The sequence below is a fragment of the Miniopterus natalensis genome, chromosome 7 (genome assembly GCF_054644295.1).
Source record: "Miniopterus natalensis isolate mMinNat1 chromosome 7, mMinNat1.hap1, whole genome shotgun sequence".
NCBI lineage: Eukaryota > Metazoa > Chordata > Mammalia > Chiroptera > Miniopteridae > Miniopterus > Miniopterus natalensis.
In genome coordinates this window covers 3851665-3872828 of record NC_142087.1, presented here as the reverse complement: position 1 = coordinate 3872828, position 21164 = coordinate 3851665, and the positions used below count along the sequence as shown (strand labels likewise).

The window sequence follows — 21164 nt, the reverse complement described above, 5'->3', positions numbered from 1 at the left end:
TCTCTTGTGCAGTGTTTCACTCATGTTTCTTCTGGTTGCTAACAGAAATACTGCTGACATCTCTACACCAGGACCTCCAAAGAAATCACTGTACAAATGGCACCGCACTAGGATTATCGGGAGTAAGGAATCATTGTTCTAGGCAGCCAGCTTTGAAGAAAGGACCAGCTTTCATCTCCACAAGGGTATTCCAAGTGATGTCATTTGAGTAGGACTGGATTTTAAGCTGAAGTGTGATAGCTACCTTTTCTTTTTCCCCCCTCCTATGTATCATGGTGTTCAAAACAAATAGTTTTGGCGTTCTGCTTCTTAGAGATATGGTTCTGGAGGGACTGGAGTGTTACTGATTGCAAAACTCTCCCGTGTCCCTTCTGTCTGCCTGGCTATTCAGCCTTTCAAGTATATATAAGTGGTCCAGAGAACATTGGAGAAACCACGAGCGATGAGAGCATCTGGTTTCTCTAGTTGCAGCAGCATTGGAGGAAGAGCGTAGTCCCAGCCCTCATTTGTTTCTGTCACCACCAGGCAGTTCTGCCCCATAGGGTTGGCATTTGAGTCTTCCTCGAATGATAGTGTTGAGTTGCTCCAGCCCTATTCTCAGTTGTCCTAGGCTTTAGCTGGATTTTCACTTGTTCCTAATGTTTTGTCACACTTCACCTTCAGGAATTCTCCTTGATATCAAATGGCCTTGTAGAGGGGGAAATGAGATGACAGTATTTAATGCAGCAGTAGCAATTTCTCACATGCTAACGTGCCGCCGAGTGCACTTTATTTAAAAAGTAGTGGATAAATGCAATATTCTTGAGGTCTTGAGGAATGGTGAACCACATTCCTGGTTTTTGTCTAAGCTGTTGGATAAGAACTATGATTTTGTTGAAAGTACTGGTGTCACCCTTTGCCTATATGGTAGAGCAATAATGCTTTTTGAAAATAAACTGCAGAAAACCCAAGGCCAGGTACTGCATTCTGAATCAGAATCTCGCAGTTTGTGAATAGATTTGCTTTTGTAAATATAACCTTTAAGATATTATATTATGTAAAATATGTATATACCTTTTTTGTAGGTCACAACAACTCATTTTTACGGAGTTTGTGAAGCTAAATATTTAACATAGTTGATTTCAGTAAGCTCAGTGTGGTGAGGTTACAAACAGAAGAGACATCCCCTGAATTTTGTGGCCTGGGGGAGAGGACAGCAATCCAAAGCTTTTCCTTCCCTCTAGCCTTAGATGCCTCACTCTTTTCAGTCCCTTAATCTAAAAGCTTTTTAAAGAGATCATTTGTTTAGATGTAGGCATTTAAATTTTTTTAAAAAATTCTTCTACCAAAACTAAGCACTTTGTTAATTTTGGGGGAAAGAATAGACATGGGGAAATAAGCTTTTAAAAAAAGGTATCAAGAATTAAAAAATATCAAGCAATTTGATTTTAAAAAGAATCTTGGATTTTAAGCTGCCCATAAATAAAACAAAAGCAATTCATGTTTTGTTTTTTGTTTTTAAATTGAATATGGCATCTTTTTGTCCACTTTGAGGATTGTGCTAAGGTTTTGGTTACCAGGACCTAAATCCCAATTGAGCTCTCAGGAGTAGAATCCTTGATATGTGGTTTCTAATGTCTGCTCAGCTGTCTTGCCATTTACTAACATGATGTTTTCACCATCCCTGAGAATAAGAGATGTCCTGGTTATTTCGTAAAGACTCGGCCCCAAGAAGTCACTTTTGTGTGATTCAGAGCTGTAGTCTGAGCGCCTTTGCACTCCCTCCCTCTGCTACCTACCCCTGCCCTTGTCAGCTGTTGCCACTCCCTGACACTTATTCTGGTCGGTTGGGAATAGGGGAAAAAAAAAAAAAAAAAAAAATCAAATTTAATTCCTTGTATCTAGTTTACTTTTATTAAGTTCAAACAATGGAATGAAATTGGGTTTTTGGAATATCTATGAATCTCAAATGTCTCTGCTAGCCTTGGTGTCATTTCCTAGCAATAACTGAGAGCCAGTTAATTTTTATTTCACACACGTTTAGCTAATCTTTCTAGGTGCCTCTGAAGGTAAGATCATTTCATTTCTTTGACTTGCTTATGAATAAGTGAAACCTGTATTTCTAGAACCACCATTAGAGTGGATTTGAGTCCAACACCTCATCCCATCTAAGATTGTAAATCCATCAACTTCCATCATAGTGGCCTGTACTTTTCAGATAACATATCCTCCTGTCTGGAGATGGAGACATAAGAAAGAGTCTCTGTCTTTTTAGACACAGTTGTGTTAGGTGTGTCTGAACCTTGTTTCAGTCGTGTGTGCATGGGGAGAAATAGAATGGTGCTCTTACCTTTTTCACTTTTAAAAATTAAGAACAAAACAAAAAGTTTTGTGATTCTTTTCCTTAGTCCTGGCTCCAGGCTAACTGGAAGGCAGCACCCCTTTTTTATATTAAAAAAATGAAGTTTATTATAAGTTTTTATATTTTCTACTTGTTCATTTTATTGGTGCAAACTTAAGATTTTGATTTTCTTTTAATAGCTGCAGTCTTTGAGATAATTTGTTGTTTTTAACTTTTATTGCTCTTTTATCTTTTTTGGATAATTCTTTGTACTCCTGCTGCCTACCTCTCCTCGCCCTCCTCCCTCCTCTTTTTTAAACCTTGGTATCTGTTGGGTGAACAGTATAAGTAATCTTTTCATCTGCTTTTAGAATGTGAGATATTTCCAGTATACCTACTTTCTTGCTGAATCCAAAGATAAATATATATATTTTTAAAAGATCAAAATGATATGAAGGAGATACATGTTTCTTCCTTTAGAAAAGCAAATAGAAATTGTTAATGTTCATGTTATGATGCCACTTTTCTAAATTGTGCATCTTGATGGAAAGGTGTAAATATCAATCAACAGGACTGCTTAATCCTATTTACTCTCTGAGGTGAGTTGGGGGTATAGGGTGAGGTGCTGTAGAACACCATTGGCTTGCTGTCCTAGAAATTCTTTGGTCCAGAGATAGATACAGCTGGAAAGTAAGAGAATGCATTGCCAGTTACCCATATGCCTGTCCAGTTCCCTTTTTATTTGTAGAAGCCATGAGTTTGTTCACAAGTGGGAAATGCATAGGAGCAAAACCTCTAGGATAGATGAGATTTCCTCCTGCCACAGCAGAGTGGGAGCTGCTTTTCAGCCCCAAGGCAAACGGTTTAATATGAGTAGGGTGTTCTTTTTCCCCCTTCTTTCTCTCTCTTTCCAATGTGTGGAATTTTGAAGAAGATGGAAATGTCATTCTGAGAGCAATATTTAAATTCTCAGGAATTGACTTATAGTATTGAGAATGAATTCAGTTTCAATCAAGTTTACATTAAATGTTGCTTTTAAAAAAATCTAAATCATTCTTTACACTGCGAAGAATCCAGACCACATGGGATAACTTATGAGATGGTTGTGTGGTAAGCTATGACTGTTTTGCTGATCATTTTGGGTGTCACTGTAAATAAAGGTTTCTATTTAAAATTAAAGCCCAAGAGCTTGCTTTATTTAAAAAAAAATCCTTACTGGATTAAGGGTAAAAACAGAAGGTTAAGGACTCTTATTTCAAATAATTGTAGCGGTTTCTGTGAGGTTAAATCTTTTTCCCCCCCTAAATGCCTTTTATTGTTTGTAGCAATGGAACAACAAAATTGGAGATTATATTCTGCAAATACGTTCCAAAAAGAAATCTTGTTCTTAGAAAAGGTGAGTGCTTAGGGATCATCTATTAAATGAGAAATGGGTTGGACTAGTTGATGGCTGAGATTCTTCTATTTCTCCCATTCCAGCAGCTATCTTTACCAGATTAGACTACCTGAGACACAAAGAAGGGTTAGTGAATTGCTTTGTCTTTAATACATTTTAAAAGTGAGGTCCTAAAGCTGGTGTAATGTGAGACTTACCTGTGAGGTCCCTGAAATATGGTAAATTTTAGTCATTCATTTATAACCATCTACCCCCTTTTAACACCCATCTAAGTCCAAAGTGTCTCCTTTGAAAAAGGTGTTAACTGGTAGTGTTTTGAATGATTTTTTAAAAAAAAACCAAACACACCAAAAGCTCCCAAGAATGGCCTTTTACAAAATGTCAAAGGTTACCTCATACCAACTGCTGGTGGTCATTGGCTGGGGTTTTGAACATTGTATGACAATACTTAGACTACAAAATCTCTTTACAAATACAATTTCATTAAAACGTGGGATGTACACTAACTTTATGTCTTTTCGGTACTTAGAAAACATTAGTTCTGGGACAGATAACACAGGAATACTGGCAGCAATGGTACCTGGTCAGGAACATAAATGTCCACACCTGCAAGGGCTTTTCTCTTACACTGGCCACAGCGTTTATTGACACCACCACTCTTCAAAACTGGGTTTCTTATTAGTCAGGTCCCTCTAAAAGTTCCCACGCTGGTTACATGTAAATAGTCACATATTTACAGTGAAGTCAGTTTCTTCAGAGGCAGCCAGGGTTCTAGTGCCAGGTGAGTGCTACTTCTCTGTGCTGTTGACTCGCTGTCCAACTGGGCACCACTTCCAGCACCTGCATGCTGCCTCCGTCCACCTCTTAGCTCATTCTTCATGACAGACCAAAAGGTAAGAGGATTTAAAACAGGGTTGGGGTGGTTCTTCCCCTATGATTTAAAAAATTCCAGTGACTTTCCACCCTTTGGGGAAATTAAAAAAATCTCTTCTTTTTCCCTTGTGAGCCTCTTGGAGAGGGTTAGTGGTGACTTTTTGATATGAAAATGCATTTTGTGCAGCTGGTGAGGTACAATCCAAAGCAAAAGCAGGGGCAAAAATGGGTTTTCTGAAGTATCACTATTCCTGGTAGTTCTCTTCCAGAATTTGCCGTGTTGACTGAAAGCAAGTTCTGTGTGTCTCAGGTCTCCTGGCTAACAGCATAGGTCTGCCTGAAATCATACAGGGTTTTGCATTGTCTGGATGGTCAGATGATGCCTCTGTTTTGGGAGGTCCATCTTGTGCTGCTTAACCTTCCCAGCCTTCCCACAGTTGTCCCCTGTAGAACAAAGCAGACTCACCTCAGTATTTGATTGAGCAATCCATAGCAGCACGACAGTCAGTCCTACAGCTGCATAAGCTTTGCTTCAAGGATGTGGCTGCTGAGAAGGAATATTTCTAGGTCCTTCAGACTGGGCTTGCTACCACCTCATCATCTCGATTTTCAGTTGTTGGCAAAGGTGGCATTTAAAGATAGGCGGAGAATAGTGGCCAAGGAGAATACGAGATGGAAAGATTACGTGCGTAACTTCTGGGAGCACCAAAGGACATGCTTAGTTGGCCCATTAATATGGTCTTATTAAAGCTGCATAGGTTTCTATGCACATAAAGAAATGATTAGGCCAGAGGTTGCAAACAGCAGCTCACCAAGGAGTTTTGTCTGCATGGTAACTTAATGTCAAAGTAGTTGCCAGTGTTAAAAAACTGTCATACATATTTGAGTTCTGGGGTTTCCCTGACAAATTAGAGGATTCAAACTGTACTGCATTCATGCCATTCTCTTTAGATGAGAGGTGACCTTTCTAGGTTGCCACAGTCTCTTAGCCCTCCGCCAGCCTCTACTGGCACTGGAGTGTGTAGCATGGACATTTTGGAAACCATTAAATGAAGCTGCCCCGCTGATGTTATGGACCAGGTAACACTTCTGCAGCCACAGCCTTCAAGGTGTCTGGCAGTTATAATACTTAAGTGCTTTTCATCCTCTAAGGAATGCCTTGAATTTACGAGGCATAGACTATTGTGTAGAGAGCAACAGTGTGTATATATCACACCCACAAGGTCTTAACCTAAAACATGTACTCAAGTATGTTACTTCATAGGAAAGACATCATTGCTTCCCCTCTCATGACAGGAACAAATGAGAGTCAAAGGTAAGACTTAGCATGCATACAGAACAGCCTAGGCAAAATGAAGCAAGCCAGAGAGGGCTTCTATTTGTAAACTGGTTCCTCAACTCACAGTGATTTGGAAGAAGGTCTCTTCATTTCTGGCCACTTTCGACGCTGAAACTGCCTAAGTTTTCAAGTGTCAAAAGGAGAATGAGTGTTAACCATCACCAAGAAAGAAAAAGTTACCCCCAAAGAACAATACACAGATGGTCTCTTAGGTGACACCTATCACTGGTGGGCAATCCAGGCCCCTGGCAGACCAGAGAAAGGGCAGTGTCTCAACCTAACACGTGCAACCTCACAGAGGTTAGACTAAAAGATGGGCCTAGATATGAGACCGTTCTCGGGCTTTAAAAACAAAATCAAATACCTGTATTGCTCATAGCTTCCTCCATCTTTAAGTCCTAAATGAGAGAAATGAACAAAATAGAAACAGCTAATTTAGGGTAAATATGGAACAAACAGTGACAAACTTTAACTGCCTTTTTTTCTTTTTTAAAACACTGTAGGCATTTTGTCACAAAACCATGATGTTGACAGTGTTCTCTAGGCAGACATAGTGGACTGAATTAGGTGAGCTGTTCTTAAAGCAGCCTTCTGGATTTGCCTGCACTCTAGTGTCACCCTAGCAGTTTTAGGACCTGCTGCATTCATTCAACACTGACCTTGGTCATGGTGGGCGAGGCAGATACAGGCACAGGCATCTATGCTACAGAAGACAGAAAGCCAACGGCCCTGAGAAAGGCAGGTGCTGGGGAGGTCCTGTGTCTTGCTTGTATCAAGTTTCCCAGAGGATATGGCAGTGCGACCAAATGCGTAGGCTTTAGAGTCAGCCAACCCAATCTCTCTACTCATCCATAAAGTGAGGTCAAGCAGGTGTACCTCAGAGGACCGTCATAGGATTATCAGCACAGTGGCCGGCACATAGTAATTAAGGATGGCTCTTATGATCATAACAGGAGCGCTTGGTAGATGTTAGGAAAGTGATATTTTAGTCACTGGTGAGAATTCATCAACTCCTGGTGATTCTGGGCTCATTTTTCAGACCAGACATGACCCCGTAAATTCCTTCCTGCGGTAACCCTGCCGGGTTACAGGCCCACGCTGGGGCACCTACTCACCCAGGTCCATGTTGCGCGTCCGGGGGTTACACTGCTTGTAACCCTTACAACTCCTTAGCTCCATGAGCTGTACATGTAGCTGGTTGAGGACATCCCTGTCCAGTGTATTCACCGCATTCATCAGCTGGTTGGAAGAAAGGTGGGTTAGGAACAAGGTGAATACAGGAACCACCCCATCCTCTGCTCCCAGCCAGGGGACTGACTGCAGGCAGATTGGGAATAGCAGGTGCTACGGGATGGTAACTTTTGCTTTTGCAGGAGCCAGAGTTTGGAACGGTTAGGATTGCTTTTTGCCTCTAGCCCCACCAGGCGCTCTCTCCGTGAGAATAAAAACTCACGAGGATAAAACCACCTCTGTGCTTAACGCTGAGCTCCTGGAGCCACTGGCCAGGAAACTGTGTCTTCAAGCAGCCTTCCATCCCAGTCCCTCCGCCCCTCTTGATTGGAAAGCAGCCACTTGGTGAAAGGGGTGGGGAGTGACCATTGACTGAGTAAGCTATGTGCTCGGCCAAGTCCTTTTGTAAAATACAGGGATGACCTACCTAAGGAGAAAGACTGGCAGAGCATAGAATGGCTGGCACTTAAAAGTCAGATTTCATGTAAGAAATTGACTTCAGCCTTCTTTTGAAACACTGGAGACCAGATGGTGCCAAGGCCACACTACTGAGAAGCTGTAGTGCTGAGCTCAGTGACCGTCTGTTGAGATGGGACATGCTGATTCCACTCAGCAGACTCTGTGGCTCCTTTTTGTCTTATGTGTTCTGGGCCACTTTAGACATCATGTGTGTGTTCAGATGACGTGATATATGGAAGCACTTAGGGAAGCACCTGGCGTGGAGGACAGTGCTGCATGAGTGTCAGCTATTGCCCCGTAGGCACCCGAGCACACAGGGTTTGGCCTGGTCCTAAGGACCTCTGCAGGCCAGGAGCCTTCACAAGTTCCCACACAGCCTGTGTTAACCTTGCCAGGGGAGAGGCTGTGTAAGGTCTGGATTGCAGACACAGGAAGATGGAGGCACATGGAGTCCCAGAGCTCTCCGAGGTTTCACAACTTACTTCTGTCTTAGGCACTTGGTGGTACTTTAGAAAATGTATCGCTTCCTCATGGGGGCCTAGTGCCAGCACCCCTGTACCCTGCACATCCCCATTTCTCCAGGGCGGGTTGTCTGTACCTGGTAGGGGTCTGTGTTGAGATCAAAGTACTCGAGGAAGCCGGTTGCAAATTCACAGAAGAGGAAATTGTGGGTCTCGTTGATTGTCCTCATGCACCAGTATGTGTTGTTGTTGGCGCTGGTGCAGGCACAGAAGGGCCCCACTGCCAAGACAAGAGAGAGCATGCCCTGAGTGCGCCTGTAGACGAAACCCAGCCGGCCAGCAGGAATTCCTGTCTGGGACAATCCCCCAAGCCAGTTCCTGTTGGGAGCACTTGTTGACCCCTGAAGTCGTCAGGGAACCTGTTCCCCAAAGACCTGTAGGGTTTGGCAAGAAAGCACTCACAGGCTGGTGGCAAGGTGAGGCCCCAGAGAAGCCCCTCTTGCCCAAGCTGCCCCCTGCCTGCCCCGGGCTCGCTCACATGTCCAGAGAGGTGCGGTCTGCCAGTGCTGGTTGTCGTGAGTGAAGCACGTGAGGCCCGGCATGCTGCACGTGTCGTTGTTCTGTAGTCGCTTGAGCAGCTTCCGAAGTTTCTTCTTGCGCTTCTGCTCCCGCAAGAGCCACACCTTGTCCTTCTCCTGCAGCCCCTTCCTGTGGGCAAACAGGGCCACACCTCTCACACCCCTCTTGGCCCCACCACCTTAAAGCCTCCTAGGGATCAATGATCCTGAACTCTGCTCTTCCTGCCAGAGAGCTGTGGGCACAGCACTAGGGAGACCACCAAGGGAAGAACCTTTGCCCAAGTCCCACTGCAGGTCCAATGCGGCACAGATGTGGAGAGAATTAGGAGGCTGCTGGGACTCCGGCTCTCACTAGGTTTGTTAGGCCTGTGTCCTGCCCTGCAATGGTGGGGTTGCAGTAACCCCTTCAGTCATGGGGGCACCTGGAGACCTCAATGTTGAGCTGAGAGTCTCCCTCTGCAAGGACTGCCTTGAACTTCCCAGGGAAAGCCAGGACTACTTTTCCTTGTTTGCCTTAGCTTAAGGAAGGGCAGCCTCTGTGTGTCTCCCCTGGGCCTTAAGCCACCCTTACCTGAAAGGATGCAGACTGGAGCCTTTGTGCTTGAGGCGGCCTTTGTGCTGGGTGTGGTAACTGGAACAGACCCCAAACCCCAGGTTTCAGAAACTGTTTACAGAGCAGCTCTCCTGGGTGGGTACAAAGTGCAGTTCCCTGGGACCCCGTCCCTCTTTCTCATGCACTGCCAGGGAGGGTGCTATCTCCAGGGCAGCAGCTCCCTGCCTCCTTCCTGCAAGTGTGAGCTGGGAGCCCCTAGCTGAAGGCTCGGGCCACAATGAGAAGATTGGGGTAGGTGTAAGTCAGCCAAGGCTGGAAGCTGGGTCTGGCTTTGGGTGGCTTCAGCCTCAGCATCACCCAATGGTTGTCCCCAGACCCCTGCCCACCTCATGCTTGGTCAGGGCCAGCCCTGGGGAAGGGGGGCATGTTTTGCAATCCCTTTCTGGGAAGGTAGCAGAGATGCTACAGTTGGGCTGTCTGGTACAGTAGCCACATGTAGCTATTTCAGTTTAAATAAAACTTTAAATTCAGTTCTTCAGTTACACTGCCACATTTTAAGTGCTTACACGTAGTTGGTGGTCACCATACTGGACAGCAGATGTAGCCCGTTTCCATCATTACAGAAGTTTTCTTGGACAGTGCTACAGTGCTGCTCTCGAGTTCAGACCCTTGAGCCAGGGGTTCCCTGGGCTGGTAATGTGACCTCCAGCCACATGGGCTATTCCTGAAAGGGCAATCAGCAGAGGCCCTTTCCCTCCTGGGAGCCAGCTCCCCGTATCAACAGCCTACCTGCCAGCAGTGCATGAAGCTGGCAGCTGGCTGGCTACGTGCGGGTTGTGGTGTGGTATGCGCCCAGTGGCTGACAATGGGGATGTGAATGATGTGGCACTTTTTTTTTCACCCCGAGGGAGCAGACAGGATATAAAAGTAATGACAGGAGTCACAGAATGCTGTGTTCCCCGGAGTGGTCCTGCAGGACCACTAGTGGCCCTCCTGGGGTCCGTTTGCTACCTCCTCACCTGATTTTGTGACAATCACATTCTTCTGGCCGCTTTTTCTTCAGGTGACCTCGGACTTCCCTCAGGTTCTTAATTTTGTTCTGCAGGGTTTCAATCTGAGGGAGAGAGGAGGCTGTGAAACTCTGGGGGCTGGGGGAGAAGGGATGGCCTGGTGGTGCCCTTGGCCATTGCCCACATTTGTGGGTACAGAGGGGGTTTCTTGGCTCCACCTGAAGTAACAGTCATTTTCCTATTTCCCTCAGTCCTGGGGCTTATTGAAAGGACTAAATGGGGTGTGACTGTCTTGTAAATCAGGAAAGGGGTGTGATGTCCCCTTTCAGCAACTGGCGGTGGGGAAGCTTTCTAATGCTAGGTCTGATGCTCCTGTCCCTGAGTTGAGGGTTCTGTGGGGGGTCTTTCTCCCCTGAGCCTGGCTTCCCCCTCACCCCCCCATTGTGGCTGGTGGCCCTGCCAAGCTTGAGGTGGTGAGAAACTGCTCCTTGCCCAGACTCTCATCACCTCATGGTCGATGTGCAGCTTGTGGTCTTTCCAGGCCTGCAGGGACTTGTACAGATCCAGGTCACACTGGACCGTGTCGTTCTCTAGGATGTAGCACCTGCTCGAGAGAAGGGATCACATGTGGGCCTGAGAGGTTTGGGAGCCCCTGCCAAGGCCCAGCCTATACCTTTTACCCCCAACCTCTGCCTGAACTCTCACCGATGTGTGACTTTAATGGGGTTGGGGGCTGAAGAATCCGGAAGGCCTCCAGTGCCACTGAAGTCCCCACCGTCCTTGTCGTCTTGGTCCTCAGGGGCCCCTGGCCAGTGCCGCTTGGTAAGGTTGCGGGGCTGGGATGCCTCATCCAGACTTATGTGGTGCACCTGGCCGTCCACCTCGATGGCCACAGAGCGGATGGAGCGATTACGGGCATAGCTGGCCTTGTACTCTGTGGGCATCAGAGAGGTGGCTAGGTCAGGAGGGCATGGAAAACTGGCTGGGCTCCCTGGGCAGCAGACTCTTGACTTAGATAGGTCCACACTCCCAAATCAAAAGAGGCTCAGTGTTGTCTGAGACTTGTGAGCTCAAACCTACCACCCAAGGAAGCAGGACCTGGACCCCAGTGGAAAGGACTCAGGTTGATTTAACTGGGGAAACTGAAGTCCTAGAACTAAGAAGGAATTGGCTTAAGATAATCTCAAGAAAGAGCCATGACTGGAGAAACAAACTGGTACATCCATACAATATAATATCAGGCCATAAAGGAATGAAGCAATAATATAAGCTACAATGCAGATGGACTGTCCAAAACACTATGCTATGTGAAACAACCCAGACACAAAAGGTCACATACTTTATAAGTCTATATGAAATATGCAGAATAGGTAAAGACAGAAACAGAAAGCAAATTAGTGGCTGCCATGGGATGGCGGAGAGGCTAATGGGGTTTCCTGTTGGGGCAATGGAAATATTTTAAAACTAGAGGTGGTGGTTGCACTACATTGTGAATGTATTAAATGCTTTGTGAATTTCACCTCAATTAAAAAGAAAAAAGTGGATATAAAAACATTAAGGAGACTGAATCAGTAATCAGAAACCTCCCAATAACCAAAAGTCCAGGATGAGACAGCTTCACTGGTGAATTCCACCAAACATTCAAAAGAAGTACGAACAATCAAACGTGTCCAAAAAGTAGAAGAGGAGAGGAGGGAATACTACAGACTCACTTTACAAAGGCCAGCGTTACTCTGATGCCCAAACCAAAGGTCACCACAAGAACAAGTTATAGGCCTATATTCCTTGATGAAAACAGAATGCAAGAATCCTCAGCAAAATATTAGCAGATGTTTTCAACAATACATTAAAAGAATCACATGCCATCATCAAGTGGGATTTATTCCAGGGATGCAAGGATGGTTTAATACCAGCAAATCAATGGGATACACTACATTAATAAAACGAAGCCTAAAAATCATATGATCTCAGTAGGTGCAGAAAAAGCATTTGACAAAATCCAACATCCATTTATGATAAAAGCTATCTGATAAGGGGTTAATATAAAAAAATGTATAAACTCAATAGCAAAAGCAATCTGGCTAAAAAATGGGCAGAAGACCTAAATAGACATTTTTCCAAAGAAGACCTACAGATGGCTAAACAGAAACATGAAAATGTGCTCAGCATCACTGACCAGGGAAATGCAAATCTAAACCACAATGAGACATCACCTCATACCTGTTAGAATGGCTAGTATCAAATAGTCAAATAAGTGTTGGCAAGGATGTGGAGGAAAGGGAGCCCTCGTGCATGATTGGTGGGAATGTAAATTGGTGCAGCCAGTGTGGAAAACAGTATGGAGGCGGCTCCTCAAAAAATTAAATAGAACTACCATATGGTCCAGCAATTCCACATCTTAATATTTATCCAAAGAAAATGAGAACATTAACTTGCGAAGGTATATGCACCCCCACGTTCACTGCAGCATCATAGCCAAGATATGTAAAAGCAACCTAGGTGTCTATCAATAGATAAATGGATAAGATGTGTGTATATATATATATGAATATTATTCAGCCATAAAAAGGAAATTTTGCCATTTACAACATGATGTACCTTGAGGGCATTATACTAAGTGAAGTCAGACAGAAAGATATACCACATATGATCTCACTTATAGGTGGAATCTAAAAAAGAACAAACACCACAAAACCAAAAAAACCTGAGCTCATACAGAGATGGCTGCCAGAGGTTTTGGGGGGTGTGTGTGTGTGGGGGATGGGTAAAATGGGTGAAGGGCATCAAAAGGTATAAACTTCCAGTTATAAAATCTTGGGGGTGTACTGTATGGTGGCCAAAGTTAATACTTACTGCCTATTTGTGTCTGGTAACAGATGTTAACTGGACTTATTGTGATCATTTTGCAATAAATACAAATAAGTCATTTTCTTGTACACTTGAATATTATCTGTCAGTTACAGTGCAGTGAAACACAAAAAAACCATTAATTGTTACAAAAAAAAAAAGCTGGGCAGCACATTCTTCTGGATAGAAAAGGGAGAGACTTGGGAAGGTCACTTAGCTTCTCTGCGTCTCAGTTTCCACAGCTGTAGCTGGATGCTGCTCTACACCGGGTGGGCAGGGAGACGGGCTAAGTCAGCTATTGAAAACAGGGCATTCAGGCTAAAGTCAGAGCTCAGATTTGTGTCTCCTATATATTAAAAGACAAATTTTATCAAATTGCTAACATTAAGAAAAGCTGGGGTGGTCACATAGTGCAGATTTCCAGCTTCTGAAGAGAAAGAGATGTGCCTGCCTACCTGGGTCCACGGGCCCGCACAGTCAGCCCCAGCAGCAGCCGCGACACGGGGTCAGTTCTCCATTGGGCACCAGCCCCAACCACTCCTTTCTGTTTTAAAACTCTGCGCACATCATGAGTCTGTAACCCCTGCTGCCCTAGATGTCCATTGTTTTTTAGAGAAGGGCCTGGAGCCAGTCACAGCCCAGGTTTCTGTTTGGCTCCATGTGACCACCAGGTGGCGCCCAAAGCTCAAGGACTGGCTGGGAGCCGGAGGTGGTGGCACCCAGGAAGGGAGGAGGGGATTCCCACTTCTCGTGTGGCCCCGGGCTCCAGGACCTGGTCTTGCTGCCCCCTCTCTTGGGACAGATATTGACACCTTTCATTTTTCAGATTCCCTGTATCAAAGGATCCAGGGCCCAGGTCCAGGAGAGGCATTGCCTCTTCAGTAAAGCCTTGGGCTTTTCTGGCCCTGGGCAGCTTTCTCCTTGGCTTTTTCCTCCCTGGGTTCAGTCTCCCTGAAGCCACAGGGCCGATCCCCTTGTGGGAACAGGTCATCTGCCCAAGAGGCCATGAACTAGACCCCCCAGGTTCTCTCTGCCTCTTTGTCTTTCTTGCTCTGGAGCCAGCTGCCTGTTTCTTTCCACCCCCAGCCACAAATCCAGGGGTCCCCAAACTATCTGGCCTTCTGCCTGATGCTGTAAATAAGCCTCTCTCATCTGAGCCAAAGGCTGTTTTCTTGCTGTTGCGAGAGAATTGAGTAGTTGAGACAGAGACCGATTAGCCTGCAAAGCCTCAAATATTTACTCTCTGGCCCTTTACAGAAGAGGTTGGCCAGCCCCTTTGTAAACCTTTCCCTGGACTGAAGCCATGCCACTCGCTCTCTGTGTCACCCTAGCCTGCTTTGTTTCCAGGGTCCCCGAGGTGCCCTCCCACAGAGCCTAGCCAGGAGCTCAGGCTCTGGAATCTGATGGTTTGGGTACAAATCCTGAGCCAAGGTATTACTACCAAGGGCCATAAGCTGTGTTCTCATGATGGTACCTGCCCTACAAGGCTCTCTGGAGGGTGACATGCAACAGAACTGGTACATTTTTCAGCACCTGGTGCAGGCACCGAGCAGTGGGGCATTTTGCAAGCATAGGCTCATTCCCATTTGAACGTCAGGCAGAGATCATTTTCCCCCTGGGAAGCTGATCTCGGAATGGGGCCGTGACCAGCCCAGAGTGACAGCTGAGTCTTCCAGCCTTGTCCAGAGGACATCCACCCTCTGCTCTCTGCTTGCTGGCTTTCTAACTGCCTGTCCTTCAGCCCCTGCTGGGGTGAGGTGTGGCGGCTTAGGCAGCTTCTTCAGCTGGGTTGGGGGCCTTTCCCCACTCCAAGATACAGTCCATTGTCATTTGCAGTAACTATGCCCTATAAAGCCACCGTGAGCACTGAACTAGCGAATAGTAAACCACCGCTTCCAGGGGAAACGCAGGGCTCGGTTCCTGCGAGCCTCCGGTCACAAACCTTGTTTGATGGCTGTTTCTGTTTAATGACACCTTATTTAATATATGTTGTTGATTCATTAACAGTGAACTCATGGCCAACAGAGCTGCGACTCGCGCCTGCACAAGCTTGTCTACCCCACATATTTCCTCCACAAGGCATGCCCCAGCCTCCCTGCGCTCAGGAACACCACACCGCACCTCAGCACTGTGCTGGGGGCTGTTTTAAACAGTGAAATCACTGGGAAAAGTACACAAACGTAAAAAGCACGACACCAAATAGACATCAAGAGGGCACCTGAGTATGAAGCTGAAACAGGGAGAGCACCTCCTTGTTCAACCCACTGGGAAGGTGCAGGCAGGAGACTCAGAATTTTCTGCCGTTCTGCACATGCCTGCGAGTGACTGTAAAAGCATCTTAAGTAGCGACTTGAGGGCACAAATTTTCGGGAGTTGGCGAACTTGCAAACATAGACTCCATGAACAAAGAAGATCAACCACATCAGCCTGCCCTGACGGGTCTCCAAGTCACCTCCAGAGCCCAGCCCCTCCTCCCTGCCACACAACTGCCTGTGGCTCCTCACAGGGCTCTCGGCCAGTCTCATCCCGTCTCCTTGCTGCTGCCCCTGCCCCCTCCCAGCCCGCTGACATGCAGCTGAGGGGTCCCTTGAAAACACAAATCTGCTCTTGGCTCCTCTGCTCAAACCCTCCGGTGGCTCTCATCTCAGAGAATGGGCCCTGCAGTGTGATGTGATGGGCCCCTGGCTGGCATCTGCCGCCCCCTCCCTCCCTCTACACTCCATCTTCACAGCGCTCAGCATTCAGGTTATCTCCCCTCTTTATTCCTGCCCTTCCCCACTGGGCCTGGAGGATCGTGGGGGGCTTGGCTGTGTCCCCAGCCCCCTGGCCCTTGTGTGTGTCTGGAATTATTTGAATGAACGAATGGGGCTACCCAGGCGCAATCCCTCCCCTCTGGCCTTGAAGAACCGCCAACACTCACTCTTGAAGAACTTTCTCCGGCGTCCGGCTGGGCTGAGCTGGTCGTCCCCGCCACTGTCACAGGTGCAGGCCTCGCCGCCCTGCCCGTAGTACTTGGGCACCAGGTTGGACAGGGCTTTGCCGCTGGGCCGTGCTGGGCCCTTACACTTGTGCAGCTTCAGCGTCCCTGTGGCGTCCTCCACACACTGCCACTTCTGCAAGTCACAGCGAGGGCCTCCGGCTCCCAGCCAGCCATCCACTTTCCCCACCCGCCCCGAGACTCCCCCCACTCCCTGCCCTCTTGGGGACATGGGCTCACAGGGGCTGCGTTCCTGGAACTATTTACTCAATGACGGACAGACACATGTCAACTGCGCGAGAAGCACAGAAATGGTACCGAGAGGGACACTGCATGACTCTATGGCTGAGCATGAGCCAACACAGGGAGCACTGGGGCGGAGAGAATAGCTCACACCCGGGAAGGCCATTCTTAGAAGGTGAGGCAACAACACGTAGGGGGTGGCTGGACCAGCAGGACCAGGACTGCATCCCCCAGTGGGTGGACGTCTGGGACAGGGATCCTGGAGGCCCAGGGGCCGTGGACAGATGCTTCCCCAGCTGGTCTGGGCCCCAAACCCCACCCCCTGCACTCTTCTCCCTAGGGTTAAGCTGGGTGCCCTAAGAATCTGTTCTGAATATGCAGATACCTGCCCCAGGACTGCCTGACCTTTAATCTGGGGCACAGGATTTGACAATCTCGGGGACAAAGGCTCCCTGGCCTCACTGGCTATTCCTTGTAGCTCAGAACCGAAATCAGAACCACTTATGGGCTCTCGGCCTAAACCCAAGGCCAAACTCTCCCCAGAACTCCAGCTGCAGGAGGGCAGCACTTTCTGTGGATGGCATTCAAGGCTCTTGCCCCAGTGCCTGGAACAGTGCCTGAGGAGCAGGCCTGGGCCACGTTTGGAGGTGCAGCCATTGGGAGGGAAGAAAGGATGGAGGGACACCTGTCCCAAGCCCCAGGGCTGAGCCCCGCCGCCTCACCTGTCCCAGCTGCTCACATGCGGTCTGGTATTCAGCCCGCTGGCACAGGTCTTTCACGCGCTGGTACTTGGGCAGAAAGTTCTCCTGGGCATCTGCCTTGTCACTGTCCCTCTTGTGGAGCAGTTTGCTGTGGGGCAGAGAGCAGGACACAGGGCTGGCCTCTTGGCTCTGGAGGAGCGCATGGCCTGCCTATGGGGTGTGGTGCCATCAAGGAGCATGCAGGTCCAGCCTGGCCATGTCTTCTGATTAAGAGACTTAAGAAATGGGGATTTTTATAAGAAACCTCCCAAACTGTATGAGTTGGCAATAAACTAAAACACATTTAAGACGTGCAAGCAGCAGAAAACGTGGCCTCCAGATGCAAATTCTGAATCAACCACAGGAACAGCAAACAGGCTTTTGTGTCTAGGGGCTGTGGACACGTGCCCAGTCACTGGGGGAAGGTATGATAGAAACATTCTCCCTCCTCCCCTGATAATTTTTTTTTTTCTTTTTAAATCCTCACCCGAGGATATTTTTTCCATTGCTTTTCAGAGAGAGAGTGGAGGGTAGGGGGAGGGGGGGAGAGAGAGAAACATCGATGTGAGAGAGACACATTGACTGGTCGCCTCCGGCTCGAGCACTGACCAGGGCCGGGGATTGAGCCTGCGACTGAGGTACATGCCCTTGGCTGGAATCAAACCTGGGACCTTCAGTCTGCGGGCTGACACTCTAACCACTGAGCCAAACCGGCCAGGGCTGATAGTGAGATCTTTAACACCATGGGTGCAGGGGGGACTGCCAAGAGCTTCCTGGGATGTGGCAGCTGTGGGGGTACCTGGGTGCTACTTGGCCCAAATGCCCTGGGTGGCTCCTCGGGACCCAGCACTCACCCTCTTTCTACTAGGAAGGAGTCCCGCCAGACCCTCATCTTCTTTTTCAAGTGAAACCTGGGGGAAAAAGCACACCCCCATCTTCTCATCAATGTGGGGGCTTCATATGTCCCCCTGAGCCCCTTCTCCCAGAAGCAGGGACAATGCCCAGAGCCAGCCTTGGTTCACAACCTGCATAGACTCCGGGGTCCCAGGGGAAGATGGGGTGAACTGCGTACGAAAGGCTTTGATGACCACACCCTCCGCCCCTGCAGGGCTGCACCTCGCAGACCTAGGCCAAAGCCAGTCACCTGTGTGTCTGTCTCCGTGCCTCCCAGGGGGTCCAACAACTCCCCCAGTGTGAGACCGCTTCCTCTTAGGCCAGCACCAGATGGAGCGGCTGCCCTGGCTTCAGGTGACTTACACTGTGTTTTGGGGGATTTCCTTCTTTGGCCCTTTATAGTTGAGTTTGTGTAATTTAAGTGTGCTTTTCATGCTGTGTCACTGTCGTTTCCATTTCCCAGACAGAGACTCAGGCCGAGAGGCAGCTTCCACCCTGTACCTCACTCCTGGGTATCCTGGCTCCCAAGCCAGTGCCCCTGCTCCTCAAACCTGCCCAGTTTACACCCTTACAGCTTAGAAAGCCTCACAGTCTGAGGGAAGCTCAACATAGGTGGCCCCCTACAGGGTGGTCGCAGGTGGGGGGACAGTGTTCACCAGGGCTGGACCTTCTGAGCTGTGGAAGGTGCAAGCCCAGGTTGCAATAGTCAGCTCCCCGGAGCCATAAATCCAGTGGACAGTTCCACTACTGGCCACCAGATGTCGCTACTGCCACACCGGTGGCTATGTCCCCCAGCTTTCCTGTCTCCACAGGCTCAACTCTCCTTCCCAACCGCCTGTTTCGCTCACCATCCCTGTTCCCTTTCCGGCCTCCAGGGCACCTAAGAATATGCTCCCATCACGCCATCCGGCAGTAAGGGCACACAGCGTGGTGACTGGGAGCGCAGCTTCTAGTCTGGAGTCTCAATGCTAGAGTTGGAGCCAGATTTACCCAGAGACCTCGGACAAGTCACTTGACCTCTCTGGGACTCAATTTCCAAATTGGTAAAAGGGAATCATCACCATGTCTGCCTTGGTGGGTCACTGTGAAGATCAAAACGATAAAATCCCCTGCAAAGTACATGCAGCAACAGGAAGTGCTGCATGAGTGTTAATTCCTGTTGTTGTTTCAAGTTTTACACAAACTTAGGGTCTGCAACTGGTAGCTCTGCCATATTCTAGATGGGAAGCTGGAATCTTAGGGGGGGGCGTTCTTCTCTCCCACGGTGGGGAAGTAGTTGGATGGGGAACTCTGGAACCCCAGCTCCTGACTCTTGGAGACACCCCTCCTCCACCAGACCCCCAGGGTTTGGCCACAAGTTCACGCAGGGGGTCGGGGGAGCCCAGTGCCCCTTCCCCCCCTCACCGATTCATCGGCCTCTCCGTGTCCAGCAGCTTCAGGATGGATTTCCCATCCATATCCGAGGGGATGTCCAGACCTGCGATGTCCAGGATGGTGGGGGCCAGGTCGATGTTGAGGACGATGTGGGGATTCCTTGGGAGGCAGGGAGACCAGACTTGGCCACCTGAGCGGGGCGGCCCAGCCTCCTCTCACTCAGGTGAGGGGAGGCTGGAGGGATGGAGGTTGCCAGGGACTGAGGCCCTGAAGGTAGAAAGCTGGGGTCGTGTCACTCCCTGTATCTCAGCCCTCAGTGCTCCCCTCTGTGGCCTAATTCACCTGAACCCTGCCCCTCCCCCTTGCCTCTGTGCCCCTGACACACCACAGGGGCTGCGATCCACTGGCCACACCTGGCCTCTAGGTGGCTGTTTTCTCAGCCAGGAATGTCCTCTCTGCTCCCCAATATCCAAAAAGATACCCACCTTTAAAAGCTACCCCAAACCTGGCCCCTTTCCCTGGACTCTTCTCTGAACCTCTAAGGTCGACACCAGCCCCATTGCTGTCCCTGACAGGCCAGGCTCAGTCTGGCCTCAGGGCCTTTGCTCTTGCCAGAATGTCCTTCCTCCAGATACCAGCATAGCACTTTCTCTCCCTTTAGTTCCAGAAGGACCTAAATGACAGCTCTATGTGGCCCTGTGAGCCCCACCCTCTGGTGTTCACACCTTTCTGTGACCCTTTCCTCTGGAGGGTGGGCCAAACCAACAGAATACAGCCAAGGTGGAGGGATGTCACTCCATGGTTATGTGACATATGACTCTGTCCTGCCAGCTGCTCTACATCTCTTATTGAAGGAGCAAGCTGCTATAATCCTGCCCCAGCAAGGACACTTGGCGAAGAGTCTGGGGGGCAGGCTGTGAGTTTTTGTCCTCTGCTTGCACTTGCACAGCCCACGAGTGGGGAAGTGGGACATATGATGAGCCAAGACAGGCCAGTGACAGTCATCCTCAGGCTTCTGTTCAAACCACTGTTCGGTTTTATAAGCCAGATGGCTGAAAGTCACGGTGACTCTGCCACCACAAGAGAAAAGCCTGTCTGAGAATGAAGCCAATTCAGAGAGAGCAGGGCTGACAGATGGAAAATGAGAGCTTCCTGATCTGTGTGACTGCTGGATCCAGCCATGCCTGAAGCCAGAGCTAGCCTTGGACTTTCTGGTTACTTCAGTGACTGCATTCATTTCATCTTAGTCTTACCCAGTTTGATGGTCATTTCTGCTTGCCACCAAAGGAGTCCTGGCTGACAGATATTCTGGGTGTCTTCAGCCCCAAATATGACATTAGTCCACTCTTTGCTTTGTCCACATGGGGTGTGGTTTTGGGTCCTGTGAGCCAGATCACAGACTCTGAGGCTGACCAAACCCATAATGCCAGTGCTTACAGAGCCATAGTGGGTCACTCCTATTCACAGGGGTGGCTCAAGGTGTCTGAGAGGCAGTATGGAGTGGCTGGCAGGAGCAGAGACTCCTGGCTTCAAATCCCAGCTCCTTCCCTTACAAGTGACCTCAGGCAACTTAACCTCTCTGGGCCTCAGTTTCCTTAGGTATAAAAGGGTAATAATAGCATCTACTCCTCAGGGTGGTTGTTATGCTTAAATGGATACATGGATGTGAAATGCTTAGACCTGGGCCCGAGGAATAAGCGCTACATAAACACAGCTATTAGTACAGCTCTGAGACCAAAGATGGGGAGTGATTTGATGAGGTTGGCAGAGGAAGAGGGATGAGGCTGGGTCTGCCTCTGGAAACTGTCACTGGGTGTGCAAGACGGTGGGATCCTCAGTCCCTGTAGCCAGCCTCGCCAGTGCCTGTGGG

At 48.5% G+C, this 21164-nt stretch overlaps 2 protein-coding genes across 9 annotated transcripts in view; one reads left to right on the top strand and one right to left on the bottom strand.

The window, feature by feature from the left end:
* Positions 1-3499, top strand: part of NCOA3 (nuclear receptor coactivator 3) — a 99964-nt gene extending 96465 nt beyond the window's left edge. For all 6 annotated transcript variants that reach the window (XM_016204807.2, XM_016204805.2, XM_087818697.1 and 3 more), the window contains one exon: positions 46-3499. In XM_016204807.2, the coding sequence (XP_016060293.2) occupies positions 46-57 (12 nt within the window). In that variant the 3' untranslated portion in view covers positions 58-3499. The remainder of the gene's footprint in view (positions 1-45) is intronic.
* Positions 3500-4071: 572 nt separating this feature from the next.
* SULF2 (sulfatase 2) overlaps positions 4072-21164 on the bottom strand; it is a 90552-nt gene continuing 73459 nt past the window's right edge. For 2 of the 3 annotated variants that reach the window (XM_087818699.1, XM_087818698.1), the window contains exons 8-21: positions 19325-19453; positions 17881-17937; positions 17009-17135; positions 15987-16179; positions 10925-11153; positions 10727-10823; positions 10229-10323; positions 9228-9287; positions 8617-8786; positions 8216-8358; positions 7044-7167; positions 6293-6326; positions 5993-6046; positions 4072-5033 (exon numbers count right to left, since the gene is read on the bottom strand). In XM_087818699.1, coding sequence (XP_087674825.1) covers positions 5003-5033; positions 5993-6046; positions 6293-6326; positions 7044-7167; positions 8216-8358; positions 8617-8786; positions 9228-9287; positions 10229-10323; positions 10727-10823; positions 10925-11153; positions 15987-16179; positions 17009-17135; positions 17881-17937; positions 19325-19453 — 1543 coding nt within the window. In that variant the 3' untranslated portion in view covers positions 4072-5002. The remainder of the gene's footprint in view (positions 5034-5992; positions 6047-6292; positions 6327-7043; positions 7168-8215; positions 8359-8616; positions 8787-9227; positions 9288-10228; positions 10324-10726; positions 10824-10924; positions 11154-15986; positions 16180-17008; positions 17136-17880; positions 17938-19324; positions 19454-21164) is intronic. The other variant, XM_087818700.1, reaches the window with a different exon arrangement.